The sequence below is a fragment of the Canis lupus genome, chromosome 24 (assembly GCF_011100685.1).
Source record: "Canis lupus familiaris isolate Mischka breed German Shepherd chromosome 24, alternate assembly UU_Cfam_GSD_1.0, whole genome shotgun sequence".
NCBI lineage: Eukaryota > Metazoa > Chordata > Mammalia > Carnivora > Canidae > Canis > Canis lupus.
In genome coordinates, this window is record NC_049245.1 from 32,282,427 (window position 1) to 32,304,731 (window position 22,305).

Here is a 22,305-nt window from a genome sequence, read left to right on the forward strand (position 1 = left end):
AGGCTCCCCAGTAGCTTGGAAGATGGGCAACACGACCCGGAGGGGCCTTTCAGTTACTCTTAGGAGTCCACGCTGCTGAAACCCCAGTGTTCATTGGCAAGAATACAATCAGGGGAGCAGTTACTCCCTGCCCCAGCTGGGCCCCGGGGGTGCTAGGAGAATCTTACACCCCCAGGAGCTTACTGTCTAGTTGGGCAGGCAGAGAAGGAAAACAATATTTACTTATAAAATTAGAAGTTTATATTATAAATCATGAAAATATAAAACTATACTATGTGACAAGTCCGCAAAGGGCGAGGGGGCCAGGGGAATGCAGAGGAGGGGCCCCCCACCTAACTGGGGTCTGCAGAGCCTTCTGGGGGGGAGGCGATGTTTGGTCTTGCCCCGTCCAGTGACCAGGACTGCGCCGGAGGACTGACACATCGCTCTAGAGAGCTGTGCTTTCCTGATCCAGGGCCCCCAGGGGTTCTGTGATCGTCTCATCAAGAATTTTGGAGAATTCTTTCTCTGGAAGATGCTGAGGCTGAGTCCACACGGCTGCGTGGGGATCTCTGAGTCAGGAACAGGGACAGTTGTCCTCAGTTTCAAGGTGACCCGCGTGCACAGTTCATGTTCTCAAGCCCCTGACCTCTGCAGCCACGTCCTGGGTCTGGGCCAGCCTGGGCCCCCTGTGTGGTGGGGCTGCTTGGGGGTGCTGTGTGTCTGAGTGTGCTGTCTGGGTATACTGTGTACTCTGCACGAGGAGGTGGTATGAGAGTGGGTAACGTACCCATGTGTGCTTTGTGTGTAGGGTCGGCGAGGGGTGCGTATGTGTGCTGTGCATCTCTGAATCTGCAGTGTGCATGTCTGTGCATGGTGTGCTTGGTGAGTACAAGATAAATGTTATGTGCGTTAGCTGGTGTGCATGTAGGGGAGTACACACGTGCACTGTGCCCAAAACACATACAGATGCACGCACACCCATCACACAGACATGCTCACACACAGCAAACTCACACATGGGCACATTGCACACACCCACACCACACAAGCACACGTGTGCACATGCACACACATATTCAGTGCATAGCCCAGGGGCATGCATACCATACACATCACATACCACATGCATGCAATGCCCGTGCCTACATGTGTGCTGTGTGTGCACACATACCATGCAATGATATACCACACGCACACAAACATATGCACACTACATTCATATACACAAGACCACAGCGCACATGCACACAGACATCCCCCTTTCACGCACCCACTAGACACAGAAATGCAACTTGCATACACATGACCATCACGTGCATACACACGCAGAACCAAAACTGCCCACACTCATTCACACAAATGCATATCCCTGCATCAGTTAATGTAGGAATCAAATGTTCTTGAAAGTCTGAAAGAATTCACATGCAAAAAATCTGAAGTGCAATTATAGGTTCTGGGGCTTTTAAAAAATTGCCCAACACATCAGTTATTATGCAGCTCTGCTCCCTAAATGGCCCCAAATGAATAACCCCAAACCCATGGATGTGGAAGGGCAGTCACTCAGAAGAAGCAGTGGGGCACGGTGGTGAGGAGGGAGATGGGGCACAGGGCACAGCCTGCCTGGAGGTGAATGTGTGTGTGTGCATGTGCACACGTGTGCTTGTGCGGTGTGGGTGTGTGCAATGTGCCCGTGTGGCTTGGCTGCCTGCTGGCTATGTGCCACCCCCACTTCCCCTGCCCTCCCAGGGGCCGGTAGTAACTGTGGGGTAGCGTCCCCTGCTTCCGTAGCGCCGTGTTGTAAGCTAATGTTTATTGCTGGGCCAAGTTGTGTGCTTTAACTGTATTTGTTTTCCTCAAATGAGTTTTTGTTTTTGCTTTTTGTTCTTTGGGTGTTTACTTGCCCTGTCCCTGTCACATGAACCTCTGGGACCTGACAGCTCCGTGACTCAAGTCACTGTGCAGGTGCTCAGATGCTGGTGCCGGGCTGTCCTCTCTTTCTGGAGGTGGCCTCATCCTGAAGCTCCCTTGGGTTGTGGTTCAGCCGCTCCTTTTGCTCTTCCTGTGTAGGGTGCTCCCTTTGTTCTTCTCCACAAAGAGTGCTCCCTTTGCTCTTCTCCAGCGAAGATGCTCCCTTTGCTCTTTTCCACGGACGGTGCTCCCTTTGCTCTTCTCCACTGAATGCTCCCTTTGCTCTTCTCTACGGAGAGTAAGGTGCTCCCTTTGCTCTTCTCCGCGGAGGGTGCTCCCTTTGTGGGGTTCCATCCAGTCCTCTCTCTGGTTCTACTGTTACCGCTTCCCCTCGGCCACTTGCAAGTGCCCCCTTCCCTGGCAGCTTTTAGATGTTCCCTGTGCCTCTATGTTCCCGAGGTGGCACAGGGACATCCGGGGCACCTTTGGGTGGGCCGGTCCTCCCGCCCCGCAGCCCGCCAGATTGCCTCCCCTCCGCCTTGCGCTCACTCCCAGGCCGCAGTGTTGGTATCAGAAGGCAGGAGCTTGGCCTCCTGGTGCTCTTGTCCATGCAGAAAGGGTGGCCTGTGGTCCCTGATAGGAGGGGACTGTGGGGACCTAAGCCCCCGGGGTCCTGCAGCGGTGTCTGGCACATGGGGGGCGGGGCGGGCCTCGGCCACAGCAGCAGCCCCGCTCAGCCAGCCCTCCCTCCACGCTGACAGCCGGCGGGCGGGCGTCTGGGCCCCTAAGGAGCCACCACAGAGGCGGGCGGGGGCGGGGGCGGGGGGGGCGGGGGCGGGGGCTTCACCTGCAGGCGCTGCTTCTCCCATGGCTCAGGGCCCGGGAGGGAAGACCCAGCGGCGGCCGGGTTGGTGTCCGGAGGCTCCTCTCTCTGCCTCATCTCGTGTCCTCGCGTGGCCGCTCCTCTGCGCCCAAGGGTGTCTAGCGCCCCCCTCCTGCGACCACATTTCCTCTTCTTCCAAGGACACGGGTCCAACTGGATGAGGGCCCACCCCAATGGCTCCTTTTGCCCTGGTCGCCTCCCTAAAGGCCCCGTCTCTAAGGCAGCGGCCTCTTAGGCGCGGGGGTTAGGGCCCCGCCGCGTGGACTCCAGGGGCCCACAGTTCAGCCCTAGGGGACACGGGCTGGGGCCGATGGGCACGTCCCACCGCTGGTCCCGGGCCACGCAAAAGGTGACTGTGAGAGACACGGTTCTGGAAGATTCCGTGTGGGTGTGTAAGTGGCCAGATCCCTCTGCTGGGAGGAGGCTGCGAAGTGGAAAGGTGCCCCACCCGCCTCGGGAGACCCGCACACCTGGCGCAGGGCCACGGCCGGGCAGGGGCTGCTGGGGAAGGCTCACGAGGTGGGGGAGAGCCAGGCCCGCCTCCCCGCACCGGGACACCCGGACACCGGGACACGGGGACACCGGGACACCCACGGCACCGGGACACCCGGACACCGGGACACGGGGACACCGGGACACCCACGGCACCGGGACACCCGGACACCGGGACACGGGGACACCGGGACACCCACGGCACCGGGACACCTGGACACCCGGACACCGGGACACGGGGACACCGGGACACCCACGGCACCGGGACACCTGGACACCCGGACACCGGGACACGGGGACACCGGGACACCCACGGCACCGGGACACCTGGACACCCGGACAAGGGGACACGGGGCACCAGCGCCGCGCCCCTCCCGGGCTCCCTCCTAAACACCCACGCTCCGCCCCGGCTTCCTGCCTCCAGAGCTTGGGACTCAGGCCCTGAAAGGTCATTGGCGCACGGGAGCGGCGAGTTCCAAGGGCCTGGGAGCCGGGCAGGTGGCAGGTGGCGGGAAGAAGGCGGCAGGTAACCGGTAACAGGCGCGGGGCGGGGGCAGCGTTGGCATCCAGCCTGTTTAACACCAGCCACCCCAGCGTCCGGCCAAACGCAGCCTCCGGGCATCTGACGTGTGTCTCCCACGGAGGATGCGGCTGACGCGTGGGCTTTGAAGACAGACAGACGGCCCCGGCTTTGACTTTTAGCCTCGTATCTGCAAAACCCAGGGGGTCTCAAATCCTGGGGCCGGCGGACGACCGTGACCTAAGGCCCGGGAAGCGCCCGGTGCGGGGCCTGCGCGTAGTAGGTGCTGCGGCCGCAGCGCCGCCCTCACCGAGTCACCGAGGCCGGGGCCGGGCCGAGCGGAGCCCCGCGTGTGGGGCGGTGGCGCCCCCCGGTGGCCGCACGCGGTGATGCGGGGCAGGGTGGCGCGGCCCGCGAACGCCGTTAGACCCACAGCGCGCGTGAATCCAGGTGGGCCGCACGCCAGGGGCGACCGGCCCTTCTCCGCCACCCTGGCGGGCTCACCCTCCATCTCTCCGCCAACAGTCAGCACCCGCCTTGGGGGGAGCGGCTCCGACGACTTCGGGAGACCCTGTGCGCTCTGTCGCCCAGCATGCAAGTGATCCTAAAGCCGTAAGTGCCGGCTGCGCCCCCAGTGCGATCCTAGCGCGACCCTATAGCACTCGGAACCCCGGGGCCCCGCGCTGCCTACGCCCTCGCCTTGTGCGGAGGAGGAGCAGATGCACGCCCCGCTGTTACTGACTTTTCTGAGCTGAGAAGTGGAGCCGAGGAGGGGTTACTCTGCCTCGGAGCTCCCCCCCCCCTCACCAAAAACATAGACCCCCTATGGCTACCTGAAATCTCACTGGAGCCGCGTATTCCTTTGCTTGTGCATCGCTCTCTCCAGACTTCTCTTGCACAGTGAAAATCCCCTGGAACTTCCAAACACCCGGGGGAGGGGGAGTGCATCAGCTTCCTTCCCAGACGGGGGCGCCCGGGGATACCGGGGGTGCCGACCCTTCGTGCTGTCATCATCTCCAGGTGGACCCCACTCCACACGCACCCTTCACCCCACCTGCTTTCTGCCCAGAGAGGGGCCAGCAGGGGATGAGGGGCCCAGTGGGGGAGGCCTCCCTGGGCGGGGAGACCTGCCCTCCAGCTGCTGAGCGGTCCCCAGGAGCGGGAGGCCGAGGGCAGGCGTGGCCGGGTCGCAGGGCCCCCTACCAGTTCCGTCTGGAGCAGCAAGCCCCACACCAGCCCTGCTCCTCCTCCACCACCCTGCTCACTCGCCTCCTGACAACTTCCTGGGCTCTTTATCCAGCAAAATGAGGTTCCGGATACCCCGACAGAGGGACCCCTGCTTGCCCCCCTGAGTATCCTCTCCCGCTGCCCCAGAAGATTCCTGCCAAGACCCCAAGGTAGTGGTCACTGGCCACAGGCCCCGGCAATGCCCATGGGGTGGTTTCAGGTTCTTCTATGGCACAAGACACCTGCCATGAATGCTGGACGTGGCGGGGCACAGGCCAAAGCTCCCAGAGGTGGCGCGGGCCAAGACTGAGGCGCTCTCTGAGCGCACCTGAGCCACCAGGGGGCGCCCGACTCTGGCCAACCTTCCCTGACCCGCAGGCTGCCGTCGGGGCTCAGGAATGAGCCTTCTGTTTTCTCCCCCACCCCCACCGCGCCCATTCCCTCCGCCCTCTCTTCAAGCCACCCAAGGTGGTTCTGATGCCGTCATGGCTCTCTCGCCCGCACCCCTCACTCCCATTCCACACACGGTCCACAGACCCTCCTTCCCTCGGTGGCCTTTGCTGGAACCTCTGCAGATTTAAGCAGCTCCCCCCGCGTTCCTATCCTCACCACCCCTGCAGCGGTCCCTCCAAGCCCCTCTCTCCCCCCTGGGATCCCTGGATCGTTCCAGGTTTGAACCCTCTTTACCATCCGTAATCCCGAGAGGAAAGCCACGGGCAGGGACTCTCGTCTCTTTGGCAGAAGAGGAAACTGAGGCACAGGAGAAGACACTGACAGACACAGAGCGAGTGGGTGGTGGCACCGGGGAGAGAAATGGGAGGCCTGGTCACCCCCTCACTCTGGGAGCTGCCTGTGGGGGGCGTGAGGGACATAAGGGGCAGCCAGCTGGCGGGACAATCTTCACGGGTGGTGCTTCACAGACGAGTCGGGACACCTACTTTGCTGCTGTTGACTTGCTGTGCGACCTCTGGCAGACCCCTCCTCTCTGGGCCTCTGTAGAGAGGGGATGTGGCCTCTAGGTGCCCCCGTGAGACTTTCTGTGACTGTAACTGGGGCCTGGATCGGCTCCATGCCCTTGGGGCTTCTGGGGTCCTCAATCAAAATGCCAGAGGGCTTTTGAGAGGGCGGTGACAGTCCTGCGGTGTTTGGTGCTGGTGATACAAGTCTCCACTTCTCCACTGCGTCCTCTCTGGCCTTTTACTCCACGAGCATGGACACTTCGTGGAATCCCACCACAGCCTGAGGGAGGCAGGTACTACTTTCCCTGTTTTAGAGATGGTGAAACTGAGGGTCACAGGAGTGGCGGAGGACTGCCATATGTTGCTCATGGAAGGTTCTGGAAGTCTGCTTTAGAAATTCAGGGTTTGCCCCAGGTCTTTGATCTGCCCCAGCAGAACTGAAGCCCTTAGGCCTCCTCTCAAGAGGTAGTATGGGAACTGTAAGAAAAAGACAGGGCTCCCAGCCTCTCTTGCCCCTTTAGCCAGTCCCTCAACCGCCCACAAGCAGACACCGCAGCCCCGCCACAGCCCGCGAGCAGATGCAGGTTTATTATTGTACAGACTGCAGCACCCTGAACCCTCACCTCAAACACCAGCCCTAACCCTAGGCCCGGGAGCTCTGCTACCCAGAGGCTTATCCCCAGCACTGAGCCAGCCCCAAGTGTGGACAAGGCTCTCAGAGCCAAGGCCCGGGACCCAGCGGCCCTGAGCAGTGGATTCCCTCAGAGTCCAGAAAAGCCCAGACACGGATGCAGAGCCACGGGCTGGCTGGGGACGGGAGAACCGCAGGCTCCTCTCTAAGAAACGCAGTCCGAGATGCCAACCTCGCCGTGAGGCCCCACGTGGGAGCTGGAGGACGGCTCCCAAGCACCGTGCGGGAAAGGCACGGCCAGTCTCGTCAGAAGCAGACTCCAGCTTGCAGAGCTGCGCTGGGGAGGCTAGACCACACCGCCAAAGCCCCCAAGGTCCACATCCCTGTGGCTCCGCTTGGATGCCACGGCCACAACCTTCCCTGGGTTTGGAGGGGCCTAGAAGCCCTTTCCCTCTGTCCCCCCGGGGCGCAGGGGCCCGGAGCCCTCGGCCTCCACCCCGCCCCGGCAAGCACAAGGGACCCGAGACCCAGTGTGGTACAAAACATCTGTAATGAGCTACATGCAAACACCATCTTCCGCCAAGCGAGCCGAGGCGCTTATTGTCCATCAGACTGCACCCACGGGGGCCTCCAGACTTGCTCTTCTCTCCCTGCGAAATGCTGGTTCACAAACAGCTTGTCTTGAGCACCTGCCTGAGAGTCTACCCCAGGGAAATCCGCCTGGGCTTCCACGCTCCTGCTCCCTCGGGGCCGCGGTGGGCCCCGGCGTGGGCAGCGGGCTAACTCTATGCTGGCAGCCCCAGGACTCCGGCAGGGCGGCCCTTTGGCGTCCCGGGCACACCGGCAGCCCCAGATGCGATGGCAGCCTCAGGCTCCGGCGCACTCGATCACAGGGGCCATCCTGAATGCCCCTTAGCCCTTCTTCCCGCTCCCACCCTGGCCACCTGGTCAGTGGCTTCCCAGCCACAGGTTCCAGTGCCTGAGTTTCCCCCCTTCTCTTGGCCCAGAAGGGGGCTAACTGGACAAGGGGGTGGAGACCGGAGCACCGTGTCGGGGGGTGTTCAAACTGAGCATGTCCATTTCCTCTATTGGCGTCCTGAACATCTGTCAGCAAGGGAGAGCATGTGTGCTGCATGGAGCCCATGAAAGGCAGGGCCTCCACACTGAGGGTGGCTCCCTTGCTCACCCGCCACGGGGATCTGTCACTCCCTCGGCACCCAGATTAAAATAAAGCAGGGCAGGGGGGGAAGGAAAGGGTCTGGGAGTTAGTCTGATGATCCTGGTCTAGTGACTTCTCCCAAAACACACAAAAGCTCAGGGAAGGGGGACCCTAGCAGCAAGGCGAGGGAATAGATGAGGATGAGGGACAGGTGCGCTCAAGAGACCAGGGCGCTTCCTTCGAGGCTTCCCTGCCACAGGGCACAGAGCTCCCGGAGGACCCCCAGCACATTCTATTGCTCTGGGCATCACTGCCACCCAGCGTAGGTGCCACGGGAGGCCTCCTTAAACGGATGTGGTGTGGATGTGAGCTGGACCCCAGGGCTCCAGGTCTAGAGTTCAGTCCTCCTTGGCCACCTGGCCTGGTAATGCTGGCAGACGGGTCCTCACATCCTCAGCAGGAACCTCTGGCTCTGCAAAGAAACCACAAGAGGCTGGGGTGAGAGAGGGAGGGAAGGAGGAAGCCCTTGAGCCAGGTTCCAGCCTCAGGCTTGATGTTCTCTGGGGCAAGGAGCCACCTCTCCCAGCCCCCAGGGCATCCGTGCCCCCACCCCTTGTAAGACAAGACCCTGAGGCCTGTCCTGGCTTTGCTGGTCCCCTGCCCTCCACCTCCCCACTGACACCTGGCTTACCCCAGCCTTCCGGTCATTAAGCTGTCCCTGCAGCCATCATGCCCAGATGCCCCGACACAGGGGCCCCCCGCAGAGCTCAGTACTCACCCCCAGGGCACCACCTACCAGGCTAATATTGTCGCTATTTACCGGGTGACTGGACAGAGATTTCTTTTCTCCTGGGACCAAGGAGGGGCCTCCAGACCACACTACAGCTAGGACTGAGGGAGGGGTCTTTGGTTGGGGGCAGGGCAAGAGGCAGAAACTGTCAGCATCACCAAGCACAGGATTTAGGGTGTGAAGACTGGTCCTAGCAGAGAAAAGACTTTGTCTTGTAGCTTTTTCACCCTGAGACCCACAAGAGCCACTTTTGTCAGCGCAGACCAGTCCACCTCTTTCACAGGACCTTACTGAGCCTTGGCGGGGGGAGGGACAACTAACACCGGGAGTTTCTGGAAGAGAGGACTGGGGGATGGGGAGGACAAAGTCAGAGGGATTACAGACTGAAGCAGGCAAGAGAGAAACGGAGGGCAGAGAGAAGAGGGTCTGCCCATCTCAGGCAGGCTCAGCTGAGACTGTGGGAGTCTGGGGAGAAGCTGCTGTGCCGCATGTGATGTCTGACTTTGGCATAAGGAGCTGTAAGTTAAGGGTTTACTCTATCTTTGCCCTGTCTCTTCGGGTGGGAGTGGGTCCCTGCTGTATCCCTGGATCCCAGCAGAGTAGCTGCTTAGTAAGTGGTGGTTGAATGAATGAGTGAAGCCCCCAGTGCTCACCTGACAGGAAGCAGGTGCCCTGCACATGTTGAGCTAACGAGCTATGGCTGTGTATGTGTGTGCGTGTTGGGGAACACGTGATCTTTCAAATCACCAATCTGTTCCTGCCCCTGTTGGGGGATAGGCCTCAATTAGCCACAGGACTGATGCCCAGTAGGCAACATCCTTCCTCCATTACCCTGGTGCCCGGAGCTCTCTACAGGCTCCCACCCCCTGGGAGACACACCTGGTAGACAAGTGTCAGGTCAGGAGGTGAACGAAGAGGATGGCCAGGCCGATGTTAAGCAGGATCACCATGCAGATAAGGACGGTGTTGGGGACCTGGGAGCAGTGGAGAGAAGCCGCCTGAGTCCTTATGGCCTCCGAAATACCCGTACCCAAGACCCAGCAAGGCTAGACAGAGGAGCAGGAACTTCTGAAAGAACCCTCCTGAGAGCACCCCTTGCTTTGCTCCCTGCTGTGTCCAGCACCTGGACAGCAAGCCCTCGGAGCTGGAAGGATTCTGGGAAATGATTAACCAAACCATTTAGGGTTGAGAGGAGAACGGATGTGTCCCAAAGCACACAGTGGGCAGCAGTGGGCCTGGAAGCCAGAACATGCCTTCCTTCCTGCTAACCCTCCTGGGACCATATTCACTGGTCTCACTGAATCTTGCCTTGCTCGTGATCCCTGAGCTTCTAGCTCCCAGGCCCCTCTAATAGGCCCTCCTGGGTCCTTCCTCCACTACCAGGAAGCCCTTCCTGCTACACCTTGCAGCAGATGCCCTGCTCAGGTCGGCCCTGGGCTCCCAGGTGCACTCCCCGCCCCTGAGCTGCTTAGGGCTCCCAGCCCTCCCTTCTCCACAGCTGCCCCCTGCTCACCCGCCAGCAGGCACAAAGGCCTGCCCCCTGCCCCAAGGTGGGGCGACTCCGCAGTGTACTTTATGCCACCGAGTCCTCCGGCTTAGGCGCACTGGCCTCAGCCCACATCCCTGCTGGGGCTTCCCCGCCGTCCTGCGCCATCGCTGTCCCACTCCCAAATCCTCCGCCCCCGGCCTCACCTCCTCCACCTCGGCCTCGGCCTCCGCGGAGGCCGCCTCCTTCCGAGCCCTCTTCTTGGCCCCCGCCTTGCTCAGCCCCCGGGCCTCAGTCTTGCGGGCCTTGGCCCTGGGCTCGGCTTTGGGCACGATGGGCTTGGGCTCCAGCTTGGCGGGGGGCTCGGGCGCGGGCTCGGGGGCGGCGGCCGGCGACGGCGGCGCGGAGTCGGGCCCCGCGGCCCGGGGCTGGGGCTGGGGCTGGGGCTGGGGCTCGGGCGCGGGCGCGGGCTCGGGCTCGTCCTCGAAGGGCGGCGGCGCGGGCGGGGCGGTGCGCACGGCGTAGCTGTGGTAGCCCCGGTACAGCGCGACCTCGGGCTCGGGCGGCGGCGCGGGCGGCGGCTGCAGCGCCTCGATGGCCATGCGCTCGGCGGCCGGCTCCCCGTTCCAGGCGCGCGGGCTCGCGGGGCGCTCCCTGGCCGCCCCCGGGCGGGGCCGCTTGGGCTGCGGGGGCGTCCCTGCCGGCGACGGGGGGCCGCCCTCGGGCGCGGGGGGCTCGTGCTCGTGCAGCTGCGGGCTCTCGCGGGCGGGCGGCGGGGCCCCCGCGGGCCCTGGGCCCCGCTCCGGGGGCTCGAGCAGGCTCTCCGAGTTCTCCAGGATCTCCTGCAGCAGCCGGCGCTTCTGATACTCCGGTCCTGCGGGGGAGGGGGTGGGGTCAGCGAGGCTGGCCCCGGACCCCGGACCCCGCACCCGAACCCGAACCCGAACCGGGTCCCACCGCCCGTGACCCTGCGACCCTGCGCAAGCCGCGTAACCTCGCCGCCCAGCCAGCACCTGCCTACCGTCCAGGGTGGGCCCAACACCGTGCCAAGCAATTTCCAAAGGGTAGCTCATTGCCGCCTTTTAACAACCCTGAGAGGTCCATGCTGTTATTGGCCTCTTGTTTACAGATGAAGAAAGGGAGGCTCCGAGAGGTAACACCACTTGCCAAAGTCACCCAGCTGACAAGGGGCAGAGCCAGCACCAGCATCCAGTCCGACTGGCTCCAGTGTTTATGCTTTTCACCGTGACACTGGTTTCTTTCCATTCCTTTATCTGAAAAATGGCCTAATCACGCCTATTTCATAAATACGAATGGACGAGTTAATGGGGGAAAAATGCATGAAAAATGCAAAACTCCCGGCCTGGCACATGGCGACAGATGTAGCTATGAGCACCCAAGGTGGAGGCAATGCCAGGAGGTGTCGCTCTTCCTGGGACCAGCAAGGGGAGTGCTGTGCAGGGAGGCAATCTAGCCTTCCAGGTATGCATCTGCACTGCAAGGTCCTCCAACTGGTCCCCTGTGGTCTCCCTGCCACAGCCAGAATAACATTTCTAAAATAAAGTCTAACCATGCCATTCACCACAAAACCCTTCAATGAGGAGAACAGCAATCTCCTACCCACTGGGCTCCCACATGCCAAGTCTCTACAGACACAGGGCTGCTGGGTTCTTCTTACTCCGCAGTGTCTTCCCACCAGCTCCTGCCTGGCTTACTATCTAGCCTCCCAGCCTGCCACTCTACTCCAATCTTCTGTGCCTTTGCACCCGCAGTCCCTTCCTCTTTGTTTGCCCGGCCCACACAGCACTACGTGGTGCCATGATTCTCAATGAACGGTCCCAAACCAGCAGCATCCAGCAGCATGGGCATTGCCTGATCCTTGTTAGAAAAGCACATTCAGGGGTCCCTGTGTGGATCAGGTCATGATCTCAGGGTCCTGGGATTGAGCCCTGCGTTGGGCTCTGTGCTCAGTGCAGTGGCTGCCTGTCCCTCTCCCTCTGCTCACCCTCCACCCCACCCCACTCCATCTCTCTCTCTCTAAAATAAATAAATAAAATCTTAAAAAAAAAAAAAAAAAGAAAGAAGGAAAAGCACAGTTGTGGGCTCCACCCCAGACCTACTAAATCAGAAACTAAGGGTTGGCCCAGCATGCTGCGTCATGTTTGAGACCCACTGACCTGGTGAACGCTCATTCAGCCTTCAAGATTCAGCTCAAAGGGCCTCTCCTGAGGGTGGCCTCTAGCATCTCCCTGCCTGACTGGGCTAAGGGCTCCCTGTGAGCTCCCAAAGCCCCTGGTCTAGTCATACAGAATTTATGCTGTGTGGAATTTAATCCTAACGGTGACATGAGAGCTCGCTATGGACTGAGCCTTGTGCTCCCCACCTGACATGCATTTGATCCACTACCCTCCAAGAGTAAGTATTAGGGACGCCTGGGTGGCTCAGTGGTTGAGTGTCTGCCTTTCGCTCAGGGCGTGATCCTGGGATCCGGGATCGAGTCCTGCACTGGGCTCCCTGCAGGGAGCCTGCTTCTCTCTCTGCCTGTGTCTCTGCGTTCTCTCTCTGTGTCTCTCATGAATAAATAAATCATTTTTTAAAAAGTAAGTATTATTCTTACTTCTATTTTAAAGATCAGAAAATTGAGGTTTACAGAGGTTAAAGAACTTAACAAGGTCGCTGAGCTGGTCAGCAGCGGAGTCAGGAGGCAAATACAGGCCTCACTCCCTGATATGCTGCCTTGATGATTCTCTGCTCCTCTAGATTCTGGATCCCGGAATCCCAGTTTTGTACCCCAGAGCCCAGCACAGTGCCTGACACATGGGCAGCACTCAATGCCAAACTGAAAGGGATGAGCAAGAGCACGAAGGCTTTTTGCCTCCTCATCCACAGAGACTCCTCTCTTTACTAAGCTTCATCAGCTCAACTGTCAGCCCTGCCTGCAGGAGAGCGAGGAAGCAGCCTAGAGAGGGTCCAGTCCACAACTGAGGATCTCTGATTCCCCCATCTCAGCATGAGTCCCTAGTGTTACTCCATCCTATGCTTTCACCATACCACCCCCCACCCCCCATTTCTTGAACTCATGGACATTTGTGGACCCACTTGGGCATCTCAGCTTCCCAACAAACAAAAAGAAAAATGGTCCAACCCTGGGGGACCTCCCCTCACCCTGTCCTGCCCGTCTCCACCCTGGCTGGCCCTACCTGGCTGGTAGAAGTCTGGAGCCAGCTCCCTGGCCAAAGTACGAGCAATGTTGGACTCCTGGTTGGCAGCGAGGGCGGCCTGTTCTGCTGCTTCAGCTTTGGCCTTGGCGTGGCTCGTCCTAAGGAGACAACATACATAGTAGAGACTCAGGATCCCTCCAGAAAACCAGATCTCTGCCCACAAAAGATACATGAACAGAGCATTCATTCAATGGATATGTATTGAACCATGTGGCCCAGACTACTGTGCATCCCCTAGGCCATTTCCTCTTCCTCTGGGCACACAGACGGGCTACATTTCCCCTGCAATCAGTGCGGTCAGGTGACTGAGTCCTGGCCAGTGCACTGTGGGAAGACATGATGTATGCTGTTTCCAGGCCTGGCCCATAAAAACCTCCTCTACAGTCTTCTACATTGTCTCCTTTCCCCCTGTTGCCGGGTGAAAGGAGGGAAGGCCAACACCCCGAATGGGGAATTTAACCTCTTTTGTGTCACAGGCCCCTTTGGCATCTGGTGACTCTTAGGAACCCTTTCACAGAATAATATTTTAAAATACATAAAATACATAGGATTACAAAGAGATGCAATTATATTGACACACTGTTACCAAAATATTTAAAGGAACAAATCTGTAATATAATGCATGTCCTTCTTTATTAACACATCAAAATGTCTAAGTGTACTTACTACAATGTTTAAAGTACAGATCAGTATAAAGGACTTTTGAGAGATATCTGCAAAAGGGGCACCTGGGTAGCTCAGTGGGGGGGACCATGTGGCTTTTGATCTTGGGAGTCTGAAGCCCACATGGCGTATGAAGATTACTTAAAAAAATAAAAATAAAAAATAAAAAATAAAATAAATAAATAAAAATATAAAAAATAAAATAAAATCTTTATAAGAAAGATATCTGAAACAATAATAATGTGATTTCCACTGGTGACAAAGTCACAGATATTTCTACTATTACGATGGTTTATTGCCTACCTCCATCATTGAAGCAAATGCTACATTTCAGTAAGAGGTCAGTAAAAAAGATAGTTTTCCCATCTGTTGTAGACACTTGTGGTGCCCTGCCCAGATCCCTTCTCTGGGGAAATGCACCCAGCCCTAGCTCCTGTACTGGCTGCTAATGGCTCACTGCTGTCCCAGGTAACTGCACCCAAGAGAAGCCACGTTGGGTGGCAGCTCACAACTAATGACCTACGACACCCACCAGTCCCCTTCCTGCTCCAGGAGGAACCAACTCTGTGGTACAAGCCAGGCTCCAGAACCCCCACCATGGGGTCAGACTGAAGCAGGACTGCAGGTGAGAGCACATCCTTCCTTGGTCACTTCTCAACTCTACTCTGCTTCTGTCACTAACCCTCTGTCCTGAGAGTGTCCCCTCAAAAAAATAATCTGCTCGAGAAGCCCCACCTCAGGCTCAGCTTCTAGGCCATCTAACTAAGACAGCATCCAAGTTCACAGACTCCCTGAAACCCCCTGTGGGCCCCACGTTAAGAAACATAGTGGAAGGAACGCAGGTCCAGAAATGATTCTTGCACAGTGCAAAGTTCCCTTGCCACAGTCCCACACTGGAACATGGCACATTTAGGTATTAAACATTCAATATGGAACATTAAAGCAGGCCTTACATGTTTGCTGTGTTAACCACCTGAGATTTCAGGGATGTTTGTTTGTTTCAGCTGCTAGTCTAGCCAGGAGCACTTACTGAAATAATAATAGCTTCATTATGAATGGGCCAGGTACCATTCTAAAGGAATTATGAAGATTATCTTGTGTAATCATCATCATACCTTAGGAAAGCCGGTGCCGTTGTTATTTTCCAGATTTTACAGAAAAGAAAGTGGAAGTACAGACAAGTGAAATAATTTGTCCTGGGCCTCAGGGTCATGAAGTGCAGGAGTTAGGATTTTGAACCCAGGCAAGATGACTCCAGTGACTATGTGCTTGAACACTACCCTGGAACATGTGCCACGCTTGGCCAGGAGCCAAGGGCAGAGACTCCGTGGGGAAGACAAACCCTGTCCCTGTCCTCACTGTCAAGTGAGGGAGGAAGGTGGTAAACAAACAACAAAACATCTCTAATAAAATGTGATTAAGTGAAAAATCCTCAACTGCAACTGTGAGAAGTGTTATGAAGGAAGAGTATAGAAGGCAGTGAACATGGACAGGAAGATGGTATAGATTGGTGGCAGGGGTGGAGTCAGGGAAGGTTTCTTTGAGAATGGGGCATTTAAGTTGAGATAAAGTTAGAAGAAACAAAAGTTAGAGCCGTAATAACAGGACAGGTGGGGACAGCAAGGCAGGTAGAGGAAAGAGCACCTGAGAGAGACAGCAAGAGCTCAGTGCCTTTGGGCAACTGAAAGGTCAACTCAGTGTCCACACTGCTGATGAGTTTGGGGAGCTGATGTGTGTTTGTCTTTGTATCTCAGTCTCCAGTGTCTACAGAATTGGGCCTGGAATAAGGGATATAGCTTTTATGAAGCTCCTTCCACAGGAAAGGCCCTTTACCTATGCTATCCCCCTCAATCCTCAAAACTGCCTGAGGTGGTTCTTACTGTTCGTACTTCACACATGGGGAAACTGAGGCTCAGAGAGGTTATCTTCTCAAGAAAGCACACTGATGGTTAACCCAAAGCATTTACTATTTGCCATGGGGTTTACAGAAATGAACTCATCTGATCCCCAATCACGCTGGATGGCAGATGGTACGACCACCATTCCTCTTCACAGAGGAGAAATGCAGGGCACGAGGTTTTAAGGAACTAATGCAACTGGCAGAGGAAGACTTCAAACCAAGGCCTTCTGGGCTCTAGAGTCTGTGCCTTTGACCACAGGCTATACAGTTGATAATGAGTGGTGGCAGTCAGACCTAGAACTGACTTCCAAGTCCCTGCCCTCTGCTATGCCACACTGCCACAGTAATGGTTACTAAAGGAAAGAATACACAAAGGTGGGGTGCCTGGCTGGCTTAGTGGCTCTTGATCTCTTGATCTCGGGGTCATGAATTTGAAGCCCACATTGGATATAGAGTTTACTCTAAAAAAAAAGGAGTACATAAATGAGCTCATGCACGTGCACAAGTCTGAGCAAAGGGGCACCACAAGGAATAGCCCAGAGCACAATTTTCGATTCCAATTTTGGCTCTGCCAAGGCTGGCACTAAGGTGAGACAAGTGAGGCATTTACTGCAGGCTCAAAATTTAGGAAGATGTGAAAAACTCAGGAAGCAAGATAAAACGATACTTTAAAGCAATATTTTTAAAAGTCAGAAATAATGCCAAAAATCCTTAATGAACAAGTTATGATCAAAATTTAAATAAAAACTAGATCAGACCCTATACTTCTGCATGACCTTGCTCATGTCACCCGAGTCCCAACCCCATTGAGACTCCAGTACTGTGAGTGCGTAGCTCTGCCTCTCTGTGCCCCAGTTTCTTCATCTGTATGATGGAGATCGTAATTCTACCCTCTTGGAATTGCTATGAAAACTAACGATTTAAGAGGCAGCATATGAAAGTGTTTAGGTCAGGATGGGTCTGAGTGGAGAGGGTGGTGATGGTGGTGGAGGTGGTGATGGAGGTGGAGGCAGTGGTGATTCATGAGGTAGTGGTGGTGGTGGTGTAATGGTGGGAAAGGTGGTGGTGACAGTGGTGGTGATGGAGGAGGTGAGGTGGTGGTGGTGGTGGTGGTGACGGAAGTGATGGTGGTAGAAGCAGTGGTGGAGTCAGTGATGGTGGTAGTGACAGTGGTGACAGTGGTGGAGGAGATGGTGGTGGTGGAGAAGGTGGTATTGGAGGTAGAGGTGATGATGGAGGATGTGGTGGAGGACATGATGGAGGTGGAGGTGATGGTGGTGGTGGTGGAGGAGGTGGAAGTGATGGTGATGGTGGAGGGGAGGAGGTGGTGGTGGTAGTGGTGAAGGAGGTAGTGTTGGAGGTAGAGGTGATGATGGAGAAGGTAGTGGTGGAAGACACGATGGAGGTGGAGTGATGGTGATGGTAAAGGAGGTGGAGGTGATGGTGGTAGAGAAAGCAGTGGTGGTAGAGGTGGTGATGAAGGAAGAGGAGGAGGAGGAAAAGATAAGGTTTATGACAACAGAACTGAATGTGGTACGTGCATATCCCCAGGTTCATATTCGCCTGTACACAGATGCATGTGATTCAAAGTCCTACACTTTCCAGAAACACTTCCCTGGAAACCTGAAACCCCAGGTCAGGCAGGGGAGGAGGGAAAGGGCTGGGCAAACCTTCAAACAGAGAAAATGTCCTTTTTTGGTAACACAAGCTGGATGGTGCTTGCTTGTTTCCTGGTGCCCAGGGGAAGCTGTGTTGCAGGACTCTTCCTAAGGCCAGCATGACGGCTTGCACACAGAGCCCCAGAAGCACTGGGGGATCAAGCGTGGACCCCGCCCAGAACAGCCAGAACAGGGGTGGAGAAAGGGGCAATGAGGGCTGCCGTGTTCAAAGGAAGCACACCTCCCCTTCCCTGTGTCTGTCAGTCTGGCTGACTGAACCCCTTATCAGCCCCCCCCCACGCCTCTGGTCTCAGGAGTGGCTCCCAGCCTTCGAGCCAGGCACGCCAGTGTTCTCCCGCTCCCTCCTCCTCCTCTCCTTGCCGCAGCCGCAGCCAAGGCCATGACTCACCAGGTCCCCTCTCCTACTCCTGCTAGGGCTCCAGCATCTGCAGCCTCTCCCTCCTTCGTCACTGCTCCTCAAAGCCCCCGACGTGCTCCCTACAACTGACTGCAGTGGCACCGTGGGCTGGCTTAATCCAGTTGTCCAGCGGCCTCAACTCTTGCTTAAAATCTTTGCAAGGCTTCCTACCACGCTCAACATAAAGCCCAGGGCACTTAACACAGCCTCGGGGCAGGGTCTATCACCAGCTGCCTCCACAGCGCAGCCTGAGGCCGGCCAGAGGGTGAGGGCGGAGGGCCTGCTGCTGCCCAGAGGCCCTTGTAGGCCGCGGCCACTCACAGTGTGGCCCCATCACCCTCCCGGGCCCTTCATCACCTGGGAGCTTGTCAGAAATGCAGGTTCTCAGGCTCCACCCAGACCTGAGTCAGAGCGGCAGGGGGAGGAGCCCAGGAGTCTGTGTTATCAGCCCTCCGGAGGCTTCCTCGGCTCACTGAAGTTTGAGAAGGTGTCCTGGCAGAGGGAAACCAGCTGGGCAGCTCCCCGCCTGTCCAACTGCCAGAGGGGCTTCGAGTGTCTCTCCTCAAACACCAGGATCCCTCTCAGAGTCCAGGTCCTGCTAGGGAAACGCTGGACCCACTTCTCCTCTGACCCCTCCCTGTGCCTGGGCTGAGGCCGCAGGGGGAGGGTCTCCGAGTGTGGCTCTGACCCACAGGGGGAAAGGAACCAGCAGAAACTGGGGCAGGGGGAAGGGCAAGGATCAGTCAGTCTTCTTGATTTCATTCGGATTATCGTTCGTCAGCAGGGTTAAAAATAAGGCTGGTGGTTCTGGGATAGGGGCAGGGCGATAACCCAACAGAACCACTTCTGAGAGCATTCCCTTCCCCCGCCCTTTCCCCCAGCCCTAGGTCCGGGCTGCAGCTCCCCCCCCCCCCCCCCCCCCCGCATGGATGGTTTCAGGGCCTAAGGGGGATACCTGCTGGACTCACCCCTGACTCCAAGTCTTTACTCAGGCTGTTCCCCCACCTAGAACACTCCTCACCTCCGTCCACCCTCCCAGTCTTAAAGAGCCAGCTCAAGACTCACTTCTGCATATTGATTCACTCATTTAATACAACTTTCTGGAGTGCCTACTGTGTGCAAGACACTGTTCTGAGTACTGCGGACACAACAGCAAAGCAAACATCCAAAACCCCTTGCAGAGCTCATATTCTACTGCAGGGGGTTGGCAAACTGTGTCAGCAGGCCAAATCTAGCCCAAATCTAGCCCACTGCTTGCTGCTCTACTGCCTGGAGGCTGAGACTGGTTTATATACTTTTGAATGGTTGAATGAAAAAAAAAACCAAGAGTAATATTTTCTGACACGTGAAAATTACATGAAATTCAGGTTTCAGTGTCCATATAAATAAAGTTTTACTCAAATCCAGCCACACCCATTTGTTGACACATTGCCTAGAGTTAAGTAGTTGCCACACAGACTGTGACCTGCAAGGCCAAAAATATTTACTGTTTGGTCTTTTACAGAAAATGATTGCTGATCCCTGTTTTTTTTGTTTCTTGGTTTTTTTTCTGATCCCTGTTTTAATGCATTCACTCAACAACTGTCTCTTCTACTACTACTATTAACAATACTGGGCAGCCCGGGTGGCTCAGCGGTTTAGCTCCTGCCTTCAGCCCAGGACGTGATCCTGGAGACCCCGGATCGAGTCTCATGTCGGGCTCCCTGCATGGAGCCTGCTTCTCCCTCTGCCTGTGTCTCTGCCTCTCTCTGTCTCTCATGAATAAATAAATAAAGAAAGAAAATTAAAAACAAACAAAAAAAACCAATATTAACCTGTTCCTTGTTGTTTGTGCCCTGCTCTGTACTGTGGTCGCAAATGACCTCAGAGAGAGGGAGTCCCTTTTTCAAGGTCACAGCTAGCAAAGTGCTCTTACCCATTACACCAAGCTGCTACCCTCTTCCCACCGACTCTGGGCCAAGTCCTCCATGTGCTGGGACCAGGGATGGGGATGAACAGGACCCAGAAGCCACGTGAAGAACTCACAGCCTAATGTCGCCCTGCCAAGACAACCACACAACATCCCTGAAAACCAATGAATGAACAGGGGCATAGAGCAAAGCCTCTAAACTGCTTGGTAGAGTGGCTAAGAGGGGGAAACTCCAGCTAGGTTGCTTGGGTATAAGGTCCGAACTCTGCCCCTTACACCTTTTGGCAAGTCTGAGCTCCCTGAATCCCAGTCTCCTCCTCTGTAAAATGAGGATAATAACAGCACCTAGTGGATAAATGATGTAATGAATGAACAGTCATTTGGCTCTTAGAGCAGTAGCCAGGCCACAGGAAGTGCATATAGTGCTTGTTAATAAAATAAAAAAGCATAATTTTTGGGAGGAGACTAAAAATCCTGAATGTACACATGCCACTTATTTGTTAAATAAAAATTAGACCAATGTTTTCATTTTTAAAATGAAAAAACAATCTTCAGAATAAGGAACCCATGGTATGTTTGGAGGACAGAAGTGGGTAATGAAAGGCCCCAGCTCAAACCTCTGCCTGCCTGTCTAGAGGCTGCAGAGGCAGTTGACAGGGATAATGCTGCCAAATGTCTTCCTGCAGTGAGGGATGCTTCAGATGCCACTGCCCTGTCCTCTCCCAAAATAGCCCCTCGCCCACAGCTCTGGCTGGCCATGGCTATTTCCTACAGAACAATCATGGTCCGAGTAATCACCAGAAGGAACTACAGCTGGGGTGTTCAGACACACGCTCAGAGAGCTCCCTGGAAGAAAGTCCTCTCCCTTCCCCAAGGATAAGCCAAGAGCACAGTCAGGGAGTCCTGACTGATGGGGGAATATCCTTTCCACCTCACCCCACTCCCAGACTTCATTTGGCAAATGGGGCTAAACCCCTGCTGGGAAGCCCCTCCCTAGAGCGGTTAAGGGCAGACGCTCAAGTCCAAATCAAGAGCCCCACAACATTTGAGGTATCTGAGCTTTGCTCACTGGTCTCAGTCTCGTCAACTGTAAAATAGGGATAATAATACTTCATTAAATCCTGAGAGTGTGGAATGAGCACATAACGAATATTAGCTTTCATTTTCTTGGTTTTTGTTACTATTGTAACAATGCTGACCAGCAATTCCTTTCAGAATCCTATGGACTGAGTGACTGGGTGACGGGCACTGAGGGGGGCACTTGACGGGATAAGCACTGGGTGATGTATGTTGGCAAATTGAACTCCAATTAAAAAAAAAAAAAGAATCCTATGGACTGCCCACAATTGGGACATAAACATGCATTCTTGTAGAAGGATATGTCATCTGAAACCTGTTTTAAGGTTCACCCATTTGCAGGTGGATCCATCCTTCATTCTTTCCTACTGCCAGACATACTCCATAAACCAGACTGAGCTCACCTGCATCTCAGTAGGTGGACATTTGGGCCGTTTCCACCTTTTGGTTGCTATGGACATTTGTGTACAAGTTTTTATGTGGTTCTATGTTTTCATTTCTCTTGGATGCACACCTGGGCATAGAATTTCTTGGTCATATGGTAACTCCATATTCCAGGCAAGGAGCTGCCAGGCTGGTTCCAAAGTGGCTGCACCATTTTAGATTGTCCCTGTAACATAGGAAGGCTCCTGTTTCTCCACATCCTCGCTAACACTTGTTATTAGATCCATCTTTTAAATTTTATTAATACTGGTGGTTTGTGAGGTGCCATCTCAACATGGTCTTGATTTGCATTTCCTGGATGGCTAATGATGTTGAGCACCTATTCATGGGCTTCATGGCCATTAGTATATCTTTTGAAGGGAAATGTCTATTTGGATCCTTTGCCTTTTTGTAATTGGGTTTTTGTCTTTTTAGTGTTGAGCTGTAAAAGTTCTTTATATAGTCTAGATATAAGTCCCTTATCAGATAGTGCCAATCCCATGTTGCAAATATTTTTCTCTCCTGTGGGTTGTCTTTTCACTTTCTTGATAGTGTCCTTTGAAGCATAAGCGTCTTTAAGTTTAAGAAGTCCAGTGTACCTGGTGTTTTTCTTTCATTGCTTATGTTTTTGGTGTCAGGTCCAAGAAGGCTTTGCCTAACCTGTGGTCGCAAAGTATTTTCCTCTAAGAGTTTTCTAGTTTGAGTACTTACGTGTAAATCCATAAGCATTGCTTCTAATAAGGAAAAAATGAGAAATAACCTAAGGGTTATGCTGTCCTGTGAAGTAGGCACTACCATCATTGTACAAATGAGAAAACTGAGTCACAAAGAGCTTACATGGTGTGTCCATTATTATTATAACGAATGCTGGGCAAGACATGGAAGGAAGTAGAATCTGGTAAGAGAGATGAGACTAGATGAAAGGGCCTGAGAACAGAACAAACAGAAGGCTACACAGCAGGAGTAAGCCCATCTGGTGTGTTACACGTCCATAATTTG

The 22,305-nt window shown here is 55.3% G+C and overlaps 1 protein-coding gene across 2 annotated transcripts in view; it reads right to left on the reverse strand.

Annotated features, from left to right (window-relative positions):
* Positions 1-6,539: 6,539 nt before the first annotated feature.
* The window catches only part of JPH2 (junctophilin 2), a 64,708-nt gene continuing 48,942 nt past the window's right edge, over positions 6,540-22,305 (reverse strand). Inside the window, exons 3-7 of one of the 2 annotated variants that reach the window (XR_005377903.1) lie at positions 13,238-13,356; positions 10,244-10,911; positions 9,431-9,525; positions 9,205-9,314; positions 6,540-8,233 (exon numbers count right to left, since the gene is read on the reverse strand). Coding sequence is in view for 1 of the 2 variants with exons in the window: in XM_038572370.1 (XP_038428298.1) it covers positions 9,445-9,525; positions 10,244-10,911; positions 13,238-13,356 (868 nt within the window). In the remaining variant the exon portion in view is untranslated. The remainder of the gene's footprint in view (positions 8,234-9,204; positions 9,315-9,430; positions 9,526-10,243; positions 10,912-13,237; positions 13,357-22,305) is intronic. The other variant, XM_038572370.1, reaches the window with a different exon arrangement.